The sequence below is a fragment of the Colias croceus genome, chromosome 4, assembly GCF_905220415.1.
Source record: "Colias croceus chromosome 4, ilColCroc2.1".
NCBI classification, from domain to species: domain Eukaryota; kingdom Metazoa; phylum Arthropoda; class Insecta; order Lepidoptera; family Pieridae; genus Colias; species Colias croceus.
Genome location: NC_059540.1, coordinates 10,723,065 through 10,741,368, shown reverse-complemented (window position 1 = coordinate 10,741,368; position 18,304 = coordinate 10,723,065). Strand labels below are relative to the sequence as shown.

At 32.5% G+C, this 18,304-nt stretch overlaps 1 protein-coding gene across 3 annotated transcripts in view; it reads right to left on the bottom strand.

Annotated features, from left to right (window-relative positions):
* Window positions 1-18,304, bottom strand: part of LOC123691015 (E3 ubiquitin-protein ligase HECW2) — an 87,812-nt gene that overhangs the window by 1,740 nt on the left and 67,768 nt on the right. For all 3 annotated transcript variants that reach the window (XM_045635191.1, XM_045635192.1, XM_045635193.1), the window contains 5 exons: window positions 8,638-8,838; window positions 7,881-8,147; window positions 4,005-4,170; window positions 3,461-3,673; window positions 2,094-2,260 (listed from right to left, as the gene is read on the bottom strand). In XM_045635191.1, coding sequence (XP_045491147.1) covers window positions 2,094-2,260; window positions 3,461-3,673; window positions 4,005-4,170; window positions 7,881-8,147; window positions 8,638-8,838 — 1,014 coding nt within the window. The remainder of the gene's footprint in view (window positions 1-2,093; window positions 2,261-3,460; window positions 3,674-4,004; window positions 4,171-7,880; window positions 8,148-8,637; window positions 8,839-18,304) is intronic.

Below are 18,304 nucleotides of genomic sequence, written 5' to 3'. Positions count from 1 at the left end.
GGTACAATTCTGTTTATAAAATTGTCCACCAATTGTCCACACGAAATTTAATAGGGTTGAGACTTGAGGGTGAGCGTGTACGACCATGTGCATGTTACGTATAACTAGCATATAAAAAAATAAATAAATGATATTATGCTAGTAAGGAATGAATTATTAAAAGTTTCACATAATAGAAACATTGTTAAATTGGTTTCGATTTCGTTGCCTATTAATATTTCCGGCCAGTCGTATAACTGACCTTGCACGACAAGTCTAATTTTATTAGCATACATTTTAACGAACCAGTTTCATTCACGCATTTTAATTCGTTGCCTATAAAACTTGGAACGTTTATGTTAAGATTGTATTGAAATTTATTGGTATGGCTCCATAATTTTAAAGATAGATAAGAGAAGCAGGCCTGTTAATTCGACTTTTGAAAGGATCTTCGATATGACTCACAGACTATTCTCTCAAGACTTGTGTTAAAATTCTATTGCTGAAAAAAAAAAAACTATCCAACCTCCCATACTAAAACCACAATATACAGATACATACAGTAAGGAAACTTCATACAAAATGTTCGAAATAGCTCCCCCCCCCCCATCAAGCGTGTTTTCGAGGGTATTGAGGGGGATCGATAGTAGCGGGTGACACATCCATAGATTTTGAATATAGTATGGAAAAAAGCAGTGGTGGCTCAGTGGTGAGACCTCGGACTTCGAATCGATAAGTCCGGGGTTCGAGACCAGGCGAGCGCGCAGGAAATAAATTGATTTTTCAATTTATCTGCGCATGTTGTTACATCACCACTGCTAGAACGGTGAAGGAAAACATCGTGAGGAAACCGACATGTCGAAGAATTAAAAAAAAGTTCGACGACATGTGTCATCCGCCAACCCGCACTTGGCCAGCGTGGTGGATTATGGTCTGTACCCTCATAGGAGGCCCGTGTCCCAGCAGTGGGAACGTATATGGGCTGATGATGATGATGATGATGATGATGGAAAAAAGTTTAAAGTGATGTCAATTCACATTAAATAAATATCGATTGTTTCAGTTTGTAGCCCTTACAATAAATATATTTGTAAATACCGTATCTGACTACAAGTTAAAAAGAGACTATTTTTTAATTTCTATAGATATGGCAGCATGAGTTTTAAATTAAGTTGACATATTTTCTACCAAAATGATAGCTACAAATAGTCACTATTAGGAGTCCAGTCTGTTTAAAGGTCGCATCTATTTTTACGCAATCTAGAAGAGCACGAAAATATAAAAAACGGAAACCTTAAAAAAATCTTGTTTAAATTTATGTGCATAATTACGTAAATATTAGGGAAGAAAAAGATAGATATTATAATTATTGTATTTTTATCGATACGTGGAGTCTCCACTTTGTCAAGCACTAAGCCTGTCAAACTATTTTCTTTTTCTTCCTAAAACAAAAAGGTAGAGGTTCTATGCTCGTATAATAATAATTTTAATTTATTTTTGCATATTTTGTGTTTTTTAATTTAATTTAATTTATCGTTTTAAAAATAATTTAGTAGGTATACCTACATACAAGTATTGTAAATTCGGGTTTAAAATAATTATTGAATATAGGTATAATACAAATATCAAGCATTATAAATAATTTAGGTACATCGGCGTCCATAACAAAACTAGATTTCGAAATATAGCACTGATAAAAACGTATTTACTTTTACAAGCTGTATTAATTCGGATTGTTTCTTCTTGTAAATTCATATTTAGGCTACACCATTTTTGTATTTTAACGGGTTTTAATCTCCAAATTACCACAAAATCAACTGTGAAAAAAAGCAAACAGAAATATACAGGACGAATTGATAACCTTCTCCTTTATTTTTCAAGTCGGTTAAATATCAAAAAGTAACAGCCCTATAGCTATAAGTCATAATTTCATGGGGGGGGGGGGGCTTAGTTTCCTAACTGTATGTACGACGTACGTAGTACATATCTGTCAACTGTACTAAAACTCTACTCTAACTCTACAAGCAAAACACACAGTGCTAAACACGAATTTGCGAGCGAAGCTATTACTTCCTAAATAAAATAAAAAACTCTACACATAAAAAAAAAATTACCTATCAATAGCCTGCCAGAACCACACTATCACAGGATGAGCGTCATGGTACCCGCCCCTGTACTCCGTGTTACTGCGCCAGTCCGCCACGTCCAGTTCTGGCGCTCCGGCTATCACCAGCTCGAGTTCGCGAGCGTCGAACGCTGCTACAAGACGCGGGTCTACAACCTGGAAATAAAAAAATAAAAGTTATTTTTTGAGTAATAAAAAAATGAACGACAATTTGGCATTTTCAGTTATTAGATTCAACGCCATCTAGTGTGAAACAAAGTAAAGTGTATGCTGTGTGTATTCTTGGTAATTTAACTTCATCTAGTTTATGTATAAAAAAAGCAAATGATGAAAGAGTGGATGGATATGATATAAGATGTTGAATCTTAATGAGTACTTTTTTATAATACAGAAATAGGGCATATGAAAAACTACTCTACACGTTTATTTTATATGATTAGGAACCGAATGTTAAGAAAAGTAAAGGCATACTTACCGAAATAAATTCCGATAAAAAAAATGGTTAGTTACTAAAATATGGTCGGTGAAATTGTCGAAAGGGCAAAGAAGGAAGGGATTAGGGAAACTTAATAAAACAATAGAAACAATTTGATATTTTATTTTTTTAACAGCAGTAACATGCTATTTTGGATATTATGTCATATGGCATGGTTTTAGGTTGCGTTAGGTTTGCAATTTGTTACCTATAAGCTTTGGTTTATAGATACATATTTTAATAATGATGTGATTTGTTGGGCCTTGATGTGATGTGACTCGTAGTTATAATATGTACCTAACTACCCAGTCACTTGCAGTTTGTTAACTAACTAATGTTCATAATTCTTTATTTGCGATAAACATGGTATCTTTAGATGTTACATTTTTACTTATAGTAGGTACAACATGTTTAGCCATTTTTCAAAAAACAGCATGCAAATTTTTTTTTGTTCGGTGATGTGACGTGAATTCACGTGATGCCACCTCTATGATGTGATATTTTGCAACATAATGTGGCGTGTTGTAAATTGTAACGTGAAATGTGCGTGGAATGATACGATGTTGACAATCTGATGTGTATATGAAGTATGTGTACATGGTGTAACATGAAGGGGCGTCGAGTAAAATTGTATGCTATGCTATGATCTGATGTGTCATATCACATGGTGTAACAATAAGGGGCGTCGTGTAACATTGTATGCTATGCTATGATCTGATATGTCATATCACATGGCGTAACCTGAAGGGGCGTCGTGTAACATTGTATGCTATTCTATGATCTGATGTGTCATATCACATGGCGTAACCTGAAGGGGCGTCGTGTAACATTGTATGCTATGTTATGATCTGATGTGTCGTGTACCGTGTCACGTGTCTCACCTCGTGGAAGCCGCGCACGAGCCACTCGGTCTGCGGCGCGACGCCGCGCTGCACGCGCCAGCGCACGAGCCGCTCGAGGTACTCCTTCTTGTTGCGCTCGGTGACGGGCACGTCGCGCCCGCCCGGCTTCAGCTCGCGCTCCGCCACGCGCCCGTCCGCGCCGCGCTCCGACACCGCGAACGTCAGCTCCAGGGACGACACGCAGCGCGCTGCCTGTGTACCGAGACACACACGTCTTCGTTTTATACAATAGTACTGTAGAATATAGGCATAACTGATTGTGAAACTCAAAGAAAATTAGCGCTGCGTAACGCAACGCACCACTGGCGTGTTACGTGTTGTTTGTTGCTTTGTTGAAAAACAAGCCCAGCTAAGATGTCTTGTATCTTTATCATTTAATCTGTTTTGGTTATTCTTTTTCGATAAGTAGAAAAAATTATAGAACGTAAGCGAGCCCTTTAAAAAGACTTTAAAATGTCGGCTCTTTTAATTAAAATTTTTTACATCTACAATTTTATAAGCGTTCAAAAGGTTTACTACACACCTGCAACCATCGCAGCGAGGCAGCAAACTGCGCGTCCAACGCATCAACGTCTTCCAGCGCGGGTGGCAACCGCAGCAACGCGCGGTACAGCGCTCGTGTGAACCACGCTTCTAATAGATAGCCGTGCACTAGAGCCAACCCTAGAACACGACCGGAAAATCGGAACCTAGAAAGAAAAAAAAAAAGCATTATTTGACAGCTCGTTAAATATGGTCTTTTTCGAAGGAAATGCATGAATGAGTTATGTATGACTAATGTAACATTATGTGTCCTTTATCGTCTTTGTTACTCGTATTACGATGTTTATACTATTTTTGTTTCAATAAAGTGTATATTTTATAAACGGAGTTTTATTTGAAGTTTGATCCAGACCAACTGAAAGTATCTTATATATCCTTCTCTATATAAACGATAATATATTATAGCGGCGAACGCCGAACATCTCTTTACACATTAATAAAAGTTATAAGATTTAAATACCGAGTGAGTAAACTACTGAATCATTAAACATCTATTAAATTAATGATCTTTATCATTCCCTACGAACTTTAGTAACGCAGATTTGTGACAGCGTCCTTAATTAAACTTACTCAAATCTACACATACGATCATACTAAATTCTTGTCTCTAGTTCATAAAAACGATTTACGTATATTATTAGATTACTGCCATAAGTTCCTCATCTATACATATAATAAATCTGTAGAAGGGTCAATTCTGTACATTGAAAATATTGAAAAAATAACTAGCAGGGGGTGTTACTGGATCGATACGAAACCCAAATATGTGATTAAAAAATTTTTTGTCTGTCTGTCTGTCTGTCTGTCTGTCTGTATGTGAAGACATCACGTGAAAACTACTGGTTCGATTTCGATGAAACTTGGTATAATTATACCTTATTATCCTGGGCGTAAAATAGGATACTTTTTATCCTGGAAAAATACGTAGAAAAAAAATTAATCTCAATTTTTCAGTTATCCATAGACGTTGTTCTGTAGTAGGTACCGGGAACACACGTTGCGTATTATTATAGACCTAGCCGTATTTGGGTCCAATAGATATTTATAAGATGTCATTGTCCGAGTTACTCAAAATGGAGAAATAAACCATCCACGCAAAGACCGACATCCGCGCGGACGGAGTCGCGGGCGGAAGCTAGTATACTTAATATAATAGAGGAAATCTGTTCATTTTCCACTGTAATGAACCCATAGTAGCTTCACTTTGCCGGATGGTTTTTGCAAGTCTATTGTGATATCTGATATACTTATATTTTGTTTGTTTGGTTGAACGCGCTAATCTCAGGAACTACGAAAAATTATTTCGTTTTATATAGCCCATTTATACAGCCTTCTATATTATATGCTATCACGCTAGGACCAATAGAAGTCGAGCAACGCGGGTAAATCCGCGGGGCACGGATAGTACCGTATACAATTACACAGTATAGAATCGGATGACAACAAAAACTACGATCACGTAAGTGCGCCGTACGTTTGTAATCGTAACACGATACTTGTAACCGGAGCATTTTGGGACTTTCGAGGTCCGCGACGTTCCGGTGTCACATGACCATTGTGTTTGTTTGTTTGAATGAGAAAAGAAATTCACGGTTCTCGTTTTTTGGGTAACGGAGGTGGTAAATTAATCTTGTTGCACGGTAGATTGGATTTGATTTAAAAAGTGTTTTGCCCGTCTCTATGGTAGAGCACCTAATTTATTAAATATTTGTTAGAATTATAAGAATACAAAAAGTTGAATGTGACGTCGTAGTACTATTACAAAAGTTGAACATTATAAAAATTACATCGATATTTTGTTACTAATTTTTCAAAAGAGAGCTAGTTACTTAGTAACTTGTAACATAATAATAAAAGTGAAAAATAGCCATCTACAAATATAGTTCACTTTCCAAATTAAATAAAACAATAGAGTACTTTCACATTCACCCAATTAGTTAAGTGACGCTGACGACTTAAAACTATTGTACCGTTATTTCTACGAAAAGGGCCATAAAGACAATAGGTAGGTCAGAGACAAAATAACCATTGTAATAAAAATATAAAGACATTCCCATTATTACCTTTTTTATAATAAAAACTGGGTCCAAAATCTTATCTGTTTCAAAATTGATACCGTTTCAATTATTAGGGTAACCACCACTTATTTTTAATGTATTTTTTAAGAGACATAATATATAACCTAAATAAGGTATATACTATTGTAGTGACAATAACTTCTTAGTTAGTATTTACCAAAAATAAAGTTTATACAAGAACATAATATTACATAATTGAATGTTATCATAACATAATATCATGTTTTGTGACATTCGTCCAGTCATTCCTTTTCATTATTGTTTATAGTTCAGGTAAAAATGAACCAGTATATTATTATATTTTTCAACACAATTAAACCAGTAAATGATTCATTATTTTAGCTGTCTGTCGCAAGGGCTTTGTTTGGCAGCGGATCAGTAACAAAAGTACAATGAACGGAAGTATGTGAATTAGTAATGACAATTATTAATTTATTAGGCGTCGATTGTACGGTACATTGACCTCCCATGAGTGAAAAAATGTGTCAAGATACCATAATAAACGTTAAGAAGTTTTCTAATTACTTATAAAATATTATATAGGTATCTAAGGATTATTTTATTATTATGTAGAGTTATTTTTTTAAGTTATTAATGAGAAAACTTTGAAATAATTAGCTTATAAGCATTTACGGATAGATAATATTAATTATAGGTAAGTACGCAACGTCGATCGGATCTGGATTAAATGTACTTGTATTATATCATGGATTAGCAGCTTAGGTACGTGCTTAGGTACTAATCCATACTTTTTAACGATTGACGCTAGAATTATATAATAATGAGGTAAAAACACAGCAATTTAGGATTTTTCGCTATTAAAATACAATAAGCTATTGCTTATTTATTAAAGAGAACATAATTAATTTATATATTATCTGTAAATATACATCTAATTAATTAATAATACAGATAGTAATCATGTTTCTTTTAACAATCTTTAAATGGGTAGTTACGACGGAAAAATAAAGCATTGTGTAAGAGCTAATTCCTTCCGTATAAGAATAGACTATAGCAGAAGCTAATTTGCAAATAAACACAATATATATTTATTATTCATTATTGAGAATAATTGTAGCAATTGTTCTTGTGTCCTTACAGTAATTACCGTTAGTAACTGCTTTAGATAACTTTTAGCGTATTAGTAAATTGATTTGTTTGTCTCTCAATGTTAAATAATTGAAAATTTGTAAATAAAATAATCTGGCCAATTTGACCCAGTTTCGACCTTCAAACGAATACCGAGTTTGTGATAGTTAATTACAAAATAAAGTATTATTTAATATTATTCGTATGAAATATTAAAGCAAAACAATGAGCTCCATGCAATAATAGTTTTTACGTTGATTTTTTATCATAAACTAATTATTTTAATATTTCTTAAAGCTTGGTACTGAAAATTAAATTAATTCTTTATTATGACTGAGAAAATAAAATAATATTACTTATTATAATTTAAGCAATTCGACGCAACCACTCCTACACAGAATAAAAAAATAATATTTATTTACCAAAATATTCTTAATCTTTTATTAATCTAACTACGTTCGTATATTATCAATACAAACTTTTTCCTACTAGAGAATTTCTTCACATTACAGTTCTTCGCGAAGCATTGTACAACACCGCGTATCGCAAACAATCTCCTAATTTTATCTCCCTCCTTTGTAACTTCCATTGCTAATTTTGAAATACATAAATGATTAACAAGACCATTTTATTACCATAAACATTGTTTTCTATTTTCGAAAAAAAAAAACATTCCCGCCAAAACTCACCATTCATGATGGTTATCCACAAACGCTGACATCGGCGACACGTGCACCGTATACGTGTCATTCGCGGAATATTCAAACAGGCCATAGTACGGGTTGAACAGTTCCCGCGACAGAAGGAAGAAGAACTCCCGGCTCGGGCCTCCATAGTCGAGGCCTTCTTCGCCATCCCATACTACGCATAGCTTGCCCTTCTGTAACTCTTTCTTGCTGCAGGACATAATGCGACGGAATGCGTCTTCGAGGAGGTGCTCGCGGCGAATGTGTAACCTGGAATGTGCGTGGTTACGAATTATCGCTATGTTTATAGCTATTATACGTATGGATTGTGGGTTTTTTATATTCCAATTTTTTGAAGAATTAAAAAACCCCTAAAAAGTTTGGGAAAACTGCTACATAGTTATGTAGAGCAGTTTTCATAGACGCTATGGATTTTCGATTTATTTCAATAAACTTTAAAAAGTTTAGGAAACTTTAGAAAGATGAATGATTGCATTTGTAAAATGAAATAACTTCTTTTACTTTATCTTGGATTTTTATATAAAATACGTAGTGTAACAATGCCTACACATAGAGTTACATCCATAGTTTTGAGGTGATGAACCTAAATGTAGTATATATATATAATATGTAAGTTTTAAGAAAATTTAAATATTCGTCATTTCAAATTACTTATTCCTTAAACCGTATTTACCTACTAAACAATCACATAAATTCACTATAAACAATCTCTAATTTTGGCATGGTCAGTTACACTCACTTCAACTTCCCCGGGCCCTGTCCGTATCCCTTGCTCTCCAGCTTCCTATAGAAGGCCCGGAGCTTCGCCTCGAAGTCCCTCCGCTGCGGCGCGGGGGCCCGCGTGCTGCGCGCGGCGGCGGGCGACGCGGCGGGTGAAGGAGCCGCGCTGGCCCCGCAGCCAGACGCCGGCACGTAGCTCATGATCTCCTGCTCGAACAGGCTGGAAGTAGAAAGTGGTTGTTAGAACGTATATTATGATAGAAAAAGCAGTTCTAAATGTATAGAAGACGGCTAGTGGTAAGAGCGGTTTTTCAGGAGACTGCAAAATACGGAGGACTTTTTCCTTCAAGAATACATTTAGTGCATTACTTTGTGTACTAAATTTATTCGTCTTAAATATAACTACTACGTAGTTATACATAGAGCACTTTTCATATACATAGGGATGCTGGGACGTCTAGGGATTTGCGAATTATTTCAGTAAATTCGAACTTACGAAAAGCAATTATGATATATCATTTTATTTCAACGATTAGTACGGACTTTTGTTTTCCTAAATGTATTTAAATGATCAAAATATATTCATTGGCTTGTCAGCATTAGGTACTTAGAATAACTAATTCAAAGAAATTATATTAGGTACCTATGCTTTCAGAACACCTTCTCTATTATGAATCTTACTTACGTAATCATGCTTTGTTACCAAATACACAGAGCTTCTAATTCTCCATTGTTTCACGTACTCATAAAGTCATAACCTAACATAAAAGTAAAAGTGGCCACTTGATAAAGTTAACGTAACCTTAACCAAGATGATCGCCAAGTGTGAAAGTGGTTAACCAGAGCGTGCAACATTAAGACAATGAGAGATACTACGTTATAATTTCGCAGTTGCTAATTGCGAATGTGAGCGCTACATTATTACGTTTTTTAATCGTTTTTCTGACTTGGATAAGGAAGTTGTTAAAACGCATTTAGTGGCGTACGATCACGTCAAACGGTGATTTAGAAGTATCGAATTGTATTAGGTACCATGTGGTTACAAATAATTTTATATCGTAATTGAAATTGAAATGAAATGTAAGTATTCTATATTAAATTGCAATTATTATTAAAAACTTCCTATATCCTTGACCGCTGTTATATATTAATTATTTTAAAACAGAAACATGTAACAAATATTTATTTTATTTAAAGTAGAATTAGCCTAACAACCTTTAGATTATTCCTAAATCTAGTTTATATCTAGCTGTGTTATATAATGGTATATTTATAAATACATAGAATGGATTATATACCGACAATTTCCTTTAAAATTATCTTAGAGCTGTCGGTAAGGTACAACGTACTGTAAAGATTGTATCCAAAAAGAGGAAGGTGGGCTACCATAAAGTTCACTATCCATACAAATATAGTTCTATTCTTTATAGTTCTGTTCCATTTGAAAGGCATATGCGGTATTAAGAGGAAGAAATTTAGATTCTTATGATAAAAGGAAATATCTAGCTAATAGCTACGAATTTACGCTTCGCCCTCAATATAAAGTTTAAGGAGTCCTCGAATGTATAACCTTTTTACAAAACGAAGTTAAAACTAAAAGCGGATGAAATATATGAGATAAGAATTTATATAAAGAAAAAAGCTCTATCGCGATAATGTAATAGTAGTTGGTTTAGCTATAAGAAGCTAGTGTATAGCAACCTATAAAGTATAAAGCATATTACTGAACTGGAATATGAGCTTAAACAAAGACAAAGTGAGTGCTTTGGGCCAGTTATACCTATAATCGATTAGAATGGAGATTTAGTACAGGCCTGCCCTGCAACGATTATTAGTGTAAGAAAATATGAATAATACACAAATTGCATTAAAGGTCATTAATTTTAGAATACGGTACTTTATTAAAAAAACTATTGTTTATTCAAAATTGTTTTTAAACTTAACATGAGTGTAGTGACAGTTGGTTTCTTTAGGAGAGATAGAGATATTAATATTAATAAATCACTTAAAAAAAAATATACAACAAGGTATATTATAATTAAAAATACTTAAGGCTAATTAAAGGAAGCCTTCAAGGTATGATATATGGCAAAAAGTATTTGTAGGTCAAACAAAAAAAAAAAAAACAAAAATTATTAATTACAATTTGTTGCTTATCTATACAAATCTATTAAATTAGTAATACAAAAAAAAAATACATTTTCAAACTCGCGGGATATCCGCTTTACAAGGACTACCTAATCCAAAACTACCTATGTCGAAATTTTGCAAAAAAACCTTCTACTAGTTATTGTTACAAACAATATAACCGTGAATTAAAAATAAAATTTTAATTATTATTTATGTCAAACTCTAATTAACATTTGACACTTTTATGTACAAATAAATAAAAATTTAACTTTGAATTGCAAGTAAGGCCAAACATAAATTTATAGAAATATTCATACAATATAATAACTGGGTAATATTATTCACAAAGGTAATTACAAAATCAGTAGAAATAACGAGACTTCGGAATTATTCCATGAGAAAATCACCCAGGATGTCGGTCTGTGCAATCATTGTAACCATTGAAGTTAAATATCCTGTGTTTTAAATGATAATGATCTGTAGAGACAAGACAAGATTCAATACTGACGGACGGTTTAAATATTGTCAATTATTTCAATCACGCCATTGATGTAGTTTATATAGTAATTATAGTTAACTGTACACGAAAAAATGAACTGTAAATAAAAATGAACTCTAACTTTGGGTGTTATAGTTATCGTCTTTTATTACTGTTGAATAACATAAAAATTGTGATTCATATCATGACGTCTATAAAGTTACGTTTTATCGTCTTCGAAAATTATAATTGCAAAGTGTATGATATTATATGTTCCTTAAAAGTTAAAATGTTATTTTAAGTCTTTAAAAATTATAGACTGGCTCTGGACTATTACAGGGTCTACTGTTTATAAGTACCACGCGATCAAATCCGAGGGCTGAAGCTTAGTCTTCAAAGAAATGTTCTGTAAAGTACTGTACTGAATGCTATTTTTATCACTGGGCCTATAACATTTATACACACTTACCCAGTGCTCTTAATTAGCTATATCGTCATTAACACATTAAGAATGGTCGCGAAACGGCAGACCAAACAAAATTCGGCGCATGCACTAACCAATAACAATGATTCGAATACAATTTGACCCTTTTATAGGTCGGCCTTGAAACCAATATGGTATTCAAATGATTGTCGCGAAGGAGTATACCGCTATTAACATGCTTCTTTTAATTCAGATGGCTTTATTAGATCTGTTTTGGTTTGATAATGGTTTGCATATGTTGTGAATAATAATAGCGACGTACGTAGTAATATAATTAAATAATAGTTACCTAGTTTGTAACTGTAAATATATATTTTTTTATTTATTATCAACAACATATATGTATAGATCTATAAGTTATAACAGAGTAGGTACTCTAGTTTGTTTTTATTTGAAACTATTTTATTCGTAATGTCAACGTTTAGTGTCTTTGTATCCATGCTAAAAAAAATAAGATATATATACCTACCCTATGGTATCTATCTTACACAATTCCAAATTCAAAATTGATCTTAGAAACGTGAAAGAAGAATTAAACCGGGCGTACACCGTGGTCATTATACAGGCATCCGGCATATCCCGATCATATATCATTGAGATGGCACCAATTTCCAAAACCTAATGACTATAGGAGGCATTCCCCTAAGGGCGCACGCGCTATGGAGCCTCCGGCGCGTATGCCTCCTCAAACAAACCAACAAACAAATAAATTACAACCTTATTATATCTCTTTAAGGTCTAATTTTGTATAAACGTGTTGGGCAACAGGTGTTCGCTTTGAAAGCAGGGTCTACGACCATGACGGTTGGAAATAACGTTTCATCCCGATGTCTTGACATCTTGATTCTTTTACTGATGTATCTTATCAAACTTTAATTTAATTATTAGGGTATCGTTTCTATTACTGCGAGATTCTATCGGATTGAGTTTTAAAGTGTCCATCATGAAATATGTAGAATGATATTATAGTTTTACTTTTAACTTATTTATACCAAGATGTTTTTCTGTCTGAGATTATATAAAATTAATTACCCTTTATTATAATATAAATTACGCAATTATTCGCATATTTATAACGCAAATGCAAAATACTTTTTTGAGGCATGCAAATTTATTAACTGACAAACGTATTTGCCAAATGTTACTCAACCACGCTAAAGATAATAATTGTAAGACCCGGAAATGAAAAAATAAAGAGTAAAAACACCTGCATTTACCCTCAGTTGAACAGCTTGCAAAAATACACCCTTTCCTTATTTAATTGAGGGGAATTTATTATAGATAATGATTTCTTATATAAAAAGAATACTTGAACGGCTAAAAAGGTTTTAAGCTAGAGTGAAATAAACTTTTTTACGTTATTCCTTACAGAAACATTGATAGCATGTTATTCACCTAATACAATATAATGTTGAAAAATGATAATCACAGATCCCTGAGCTAGATTCCTCCCGTGATTAGGGAAGATAATAATCTGTAATAATACTAATAAAGTCACGCTTACGGCGTCGTTGTGTTATCATTATACACCGATATTAAAATTTAGACCTCGAGAAAAATTGAGAAAGCCGTGTATTTATGAAGATATCTAAACATAGACAATTTATTCGTGATTCGTCTGTTGGTTAGACTTTTTTAAACTTTGTGTAACTGCCTTATTATTTAATGTATCTTTTATACCATTTAATTTAAATAGAAAACAGTAGCTGTGACAACTGTGCAAAACATTCGAAATAGAGAGAATAAAATTAAAATTCTTCCTTCAATATTAGTGTAAAATATTGAAACAGCAGTACAAAGCAAACAAGGGACGAGCCGAAATTGACAACAAAATATTGACACGTATAAACCAATTGTTATTATTAAAATAAAAGGTATTAAATTATGTAAGAGGCGACATTGGCTCGACCTCAGCCAAAATCGACCCGAATACGTGCTTAATATTGTTACAAATTACTTCCTCTGGTGGTGCTGACGAAAACAAAAGACTAGCACTCACAAAGAGCGGGCCTTGAGATCTGAAATATTACACTTCACACAAATTATGTAAGTGGCTTCAATCTACAATAACACAAAACATTTGAACGTATCGAATTCGCGCCCGTGTTTGCTTTAACCGTCGAACTAGGCAATATAGTTCATTCTTTACTCATTGAATGTTCGAAAATATATGAAGATGTTATTGATAAGTATTTTTGAAACATTTGCTCATTTACATTATTGTAAACTTGCTCAACGCCCGCGGCTTCGTCAGCTTGGTCTAAAACTTACAGACTCTATTTAAAAAAAACCGCATCAAAATCTGTTGGGTACTTTTAAAGATACTATGTAGAGATGAAGTGACTTTGTTTATTACTAAGTATTGATTAAAACTAACTTGGCTATCTTAATTTTATCATGCACACGCATTATTTTGTATATGTCAAGCTTATAGAATATAGGTAGATAATAATGACGTATGTTAACATAAACTCAAAATCAAACATTTTTATTTATTCAATAATTAGACTTCTTCGAGAAGCACTTTTTAAACGTCATGTTTGAACATTTACCACCGATTCGGAAAGCAAATTATGGAGAAGAACCGGCAAGAAACTCCATAGTTGCTCTTTTTAATTATGTCAGTATTACAATTTAATTACAAAATATGTAACTGTATATTTATCATAATATGCCTATTTTAACGCATAATTAGTATGTATTATCGAAATAAACAGAGCAAGGTAATACAAATATCTCAGAATTACAGTAATTAACCATATGATATTATGTAGTTCCTTCTTACGTAACTCCTGCATTTACCCTCAGTTGAACAGCTTGCAAAAATACACCCTTTGCTTATTTAATTGAGGGGAATTTATTATAGAAAACTCATTTGAAACTTAACAGAAGTATAATTTGAATAATCACTGCTAATTATCCATTTTAATCTTCTCAGAGTATTTTTGAAATGTTTCTGAGTCTTTTTTATTTTAAAACGAATAATACTTAAAATTTAGTTAAATAAGCTACAGGATTTTATATTCCAATTTTAATGAATTTATCAGATTACACGCGGCTAATATTAAAATAAGTCGTATATATAATTTTGTTTTTGGACATGAATTGAAAAAAACATAAAATTTTTAAAAGTAACTTCATACTCGACAGTACAACATTTAAACAAATTTAAAGATAAAATAAACCAGTTGATATCTGTAAGTCTTCTTTAATTAAATGTTTCATTGTAGTTTAAAATCTACAATTAAGCAGTTTGCATATAAAGTGGGGGTCTCGCTTGAGTGGTCCCATCGCCATGGCGTCCCACATTGTACGACTTCCTGCCACGTATGTAAATTCAATGTATAAATAACAAAATACTAAAATAAGTATATTGATTGTAATCGTTATGGTAACGAGCGGTAAGAGCTTTTTGAGATTTAAAAATATCACTCTACTTTTGGTCTTAGCTGTGATGAACTGCTGTATTTAGAAGAAAAATATCGATCTATCTTTAGTCGTAGTTAATACAGAAAATTAATAATGGATGGATGAATAAGACATGTTTGGTCTTACCACAAAACAATCTAAACACAGACTACCTTTAAACCTGGGATCTGTCACTTTTATAAAAAGAGGTAAGAGTGATTTTAAAATTCTGTAGCCACTCTTTTTTTTATTGGCGTTTTCGTTACACATTTGGCGCAGTAGAGTTTATTGCATCTACATTATTGAGTATCTGTGCTTTATGAACTATAAATGTCACAAAAACTTTATAACATAGATGGCAACACATGTACAACTTTATAAATAAAAAAAACCCACGCGAGGATTATAAAAATGGGCAATAAATAATATAGTTGAGCGCGTGTTGCTGAAAAAACTTATACAACATATTTAAAGCTTTTTGAACTTTATCTCTATACTTTTAAGTTATAAAATCGCATGTTACAATTTGGTGTTACACATTGGCGTTACGTGGTCAATTCGGGCACACTAATTCTCATTGCATTTGCATTATAATGATAATTTGTTCAAACCTTGGCTCTGACATTGTTTACCAGAACGTACAACGCTGGTTTCTTGTTTCCAAATTGTATATCATTGATTGAATTCTAGAACAATAATTTATTTTAACGAATTTTCCATTAATTCCATATCCTGCTTCCTGTTAATTATAACCATGAGTTTATGGTTTATTGAAACTTCTTACAAATAATAATTGATTGATAAAAAATTCAATTTACTTTAAGAAATACAAAGCTCAAAGCATCTAATCAAATAACGATTTTTTTGCAACAATTTCATAAAACCTTTTAAACTAAAAATAAAGTTGATTTACGAGCGAAATGAGTAGAGTGTGGATAAAGGTTGATTAAGGTTTAAATATAAATTTTCTGTTCACCCTTAATTAATTTGCGACCGGCCTCTATCATTATAACACATTAGGATGCCGGCATTGTAATTTAAAAGAATATGATTACCTTAACCCCATTCGATACAAATTAATGAAATTATCAAGTATTTATAGCTAATACAAAAATAGAGGGTAGATTCGAAACGGCGCGGAAAGGTCAGTGTCTAACCGTTTATAGACTTGGATGAATATTATTATTAGGTATTTATTTTTGAATAATATAGTTAAATGAAACAAATTAAAGTAAACAGTTACATCTTTAAATTGACAAGTTTTAATACATGTTGTTTTATGCAAAGTTTTTTAGAAAGGATGCCCTCGGTTCTACGGCTTGTTACGCACTAAATGAACTTTTGAGAGCAAATTTAATTGATAATTAAGTATTATATTATGTATCGAGGGAATTTTTTCATTATAATGTAGCGAATAAAACTAACTTTTACGTTAGAAAAGCTGTTACTTTCATAGGTCTTATACCATGTATCGATGACAATGTTTCCAAATATTTCTATACAATATACACCTACTACAAAAGCTATAAACATAGCAAACAAATGTTATCACCAATACCTATATTTAAAGGCAAAGACAATGACCGATTGCGACACTCCTTCCTCAACAATTAAACATAGTAACGAAGTAGTCGTTTTTTATTACCCGCTGATAAGCCGATAATCCTATATGTAAACGATTTTGCGTTTTACATATAAGGTACAATGGTGTATTGTATGTTGCGTTGATTGCTAATAACGGTATGTTCAAAATTCAAATAGGTGTGCTTTTACTCAAATACGACACATATATGGTTTGAGAAATTTCATTTTTGATATGTGTTTTCTATTTCATATTGCTTAAAAATTATAGGTCTCTTAACTGTACTTTTTATTCACTCTCTTAATATGGAAGAAATTCAGTTAATCAAATTCTAATAAATAATAATAATTCTAAATTCATTTAATCAAATATACTGCATTTTATATTGTACGATGAATTTCGGGGTCCTTAATTTTATAAAATTGAAATTCAAAAGAGAATGTAAAGTAGTATGGATTAGGTAATCCATACTACCGTCGCATACATTTTAATTTAGGAGACCCAGTTTTTTTTCATACAAAGTGACATAAGAAGATGCATTATTATATTGTTTTCAAAAGCTACAATGCATCTTCCACTCGATTAGATGCCACAATACAAGTAATACAACATAGTGACGTCACACAGATCGTCGATCGCAAGCAGTTTTCCTTGGACACACAACTCGGGTTCCACATCACAGGACATCATTCCGGTCCGCTCTCATTACACATTTTAATTGTGGGATAATTACTTTTACTGTCACGTCGCAAGTATGTTTGAATTTTTTGAGTTCTGTTTGGATTCTCTGAATTGAAGTCCAAAGATCAAAATATTACTGCTAATGTAACGTTAATTTTTAGCCCAACTAAAACATTTATACCGTTTTTAAACATTTACAAAATAATTTGCAGTTTTAATTTAGGTTTTACTTAAATGAGTATGTATAGAAATAAACATAATTATATTATTACTTCCTCGAATAAGTAAGACAACAAAATAAAGACAACAAACGGTATGTTTAAAGATTTTAACTACGCTTGTCAACACTAATATATGTTTCTATCTAAATAGAATTAAACCGTGAAAAAACAATTAAAAACTTGAAAATGTTTACAAAAATAATGCTTTTTCAAATGGTTACCTACATTTAGTCTAGACATAATAATAGTACTTATTTTTGAGGTACCTCTTGTAAGGCTAATCATCATAATCGTAAACAATAGAACCTCTTAAACTTATCTTAAAAGGAATAAAATATAATTCTTATTTTTATCTTCGGAATGACAAACTGTTTCCTTTTATACAAAATCACTTGTTTATCAATATAATAATCAATTCAAGAATAGTTTACACAGTAGAAGACATCCAAAAGGTGTAGGAACTAGGCAGCAACATTCTATTTCAAAGTCTAGCCTGGAAAGCTCTATTAATACAATTAGATAAAAGATCAATTATATCCAGTGGATTGATTAAAAACGATAATTCTCCACACATAGTATATTCCGTAACACGATGTTTGTCTTAAAACCAATTACCGGAACAAACTGACAAACAAAATGAAACCCGATTAAGCCTTATCCCATAGAGAATAGAGTATAAATTGGTTTAAATCTGTGCGTAAT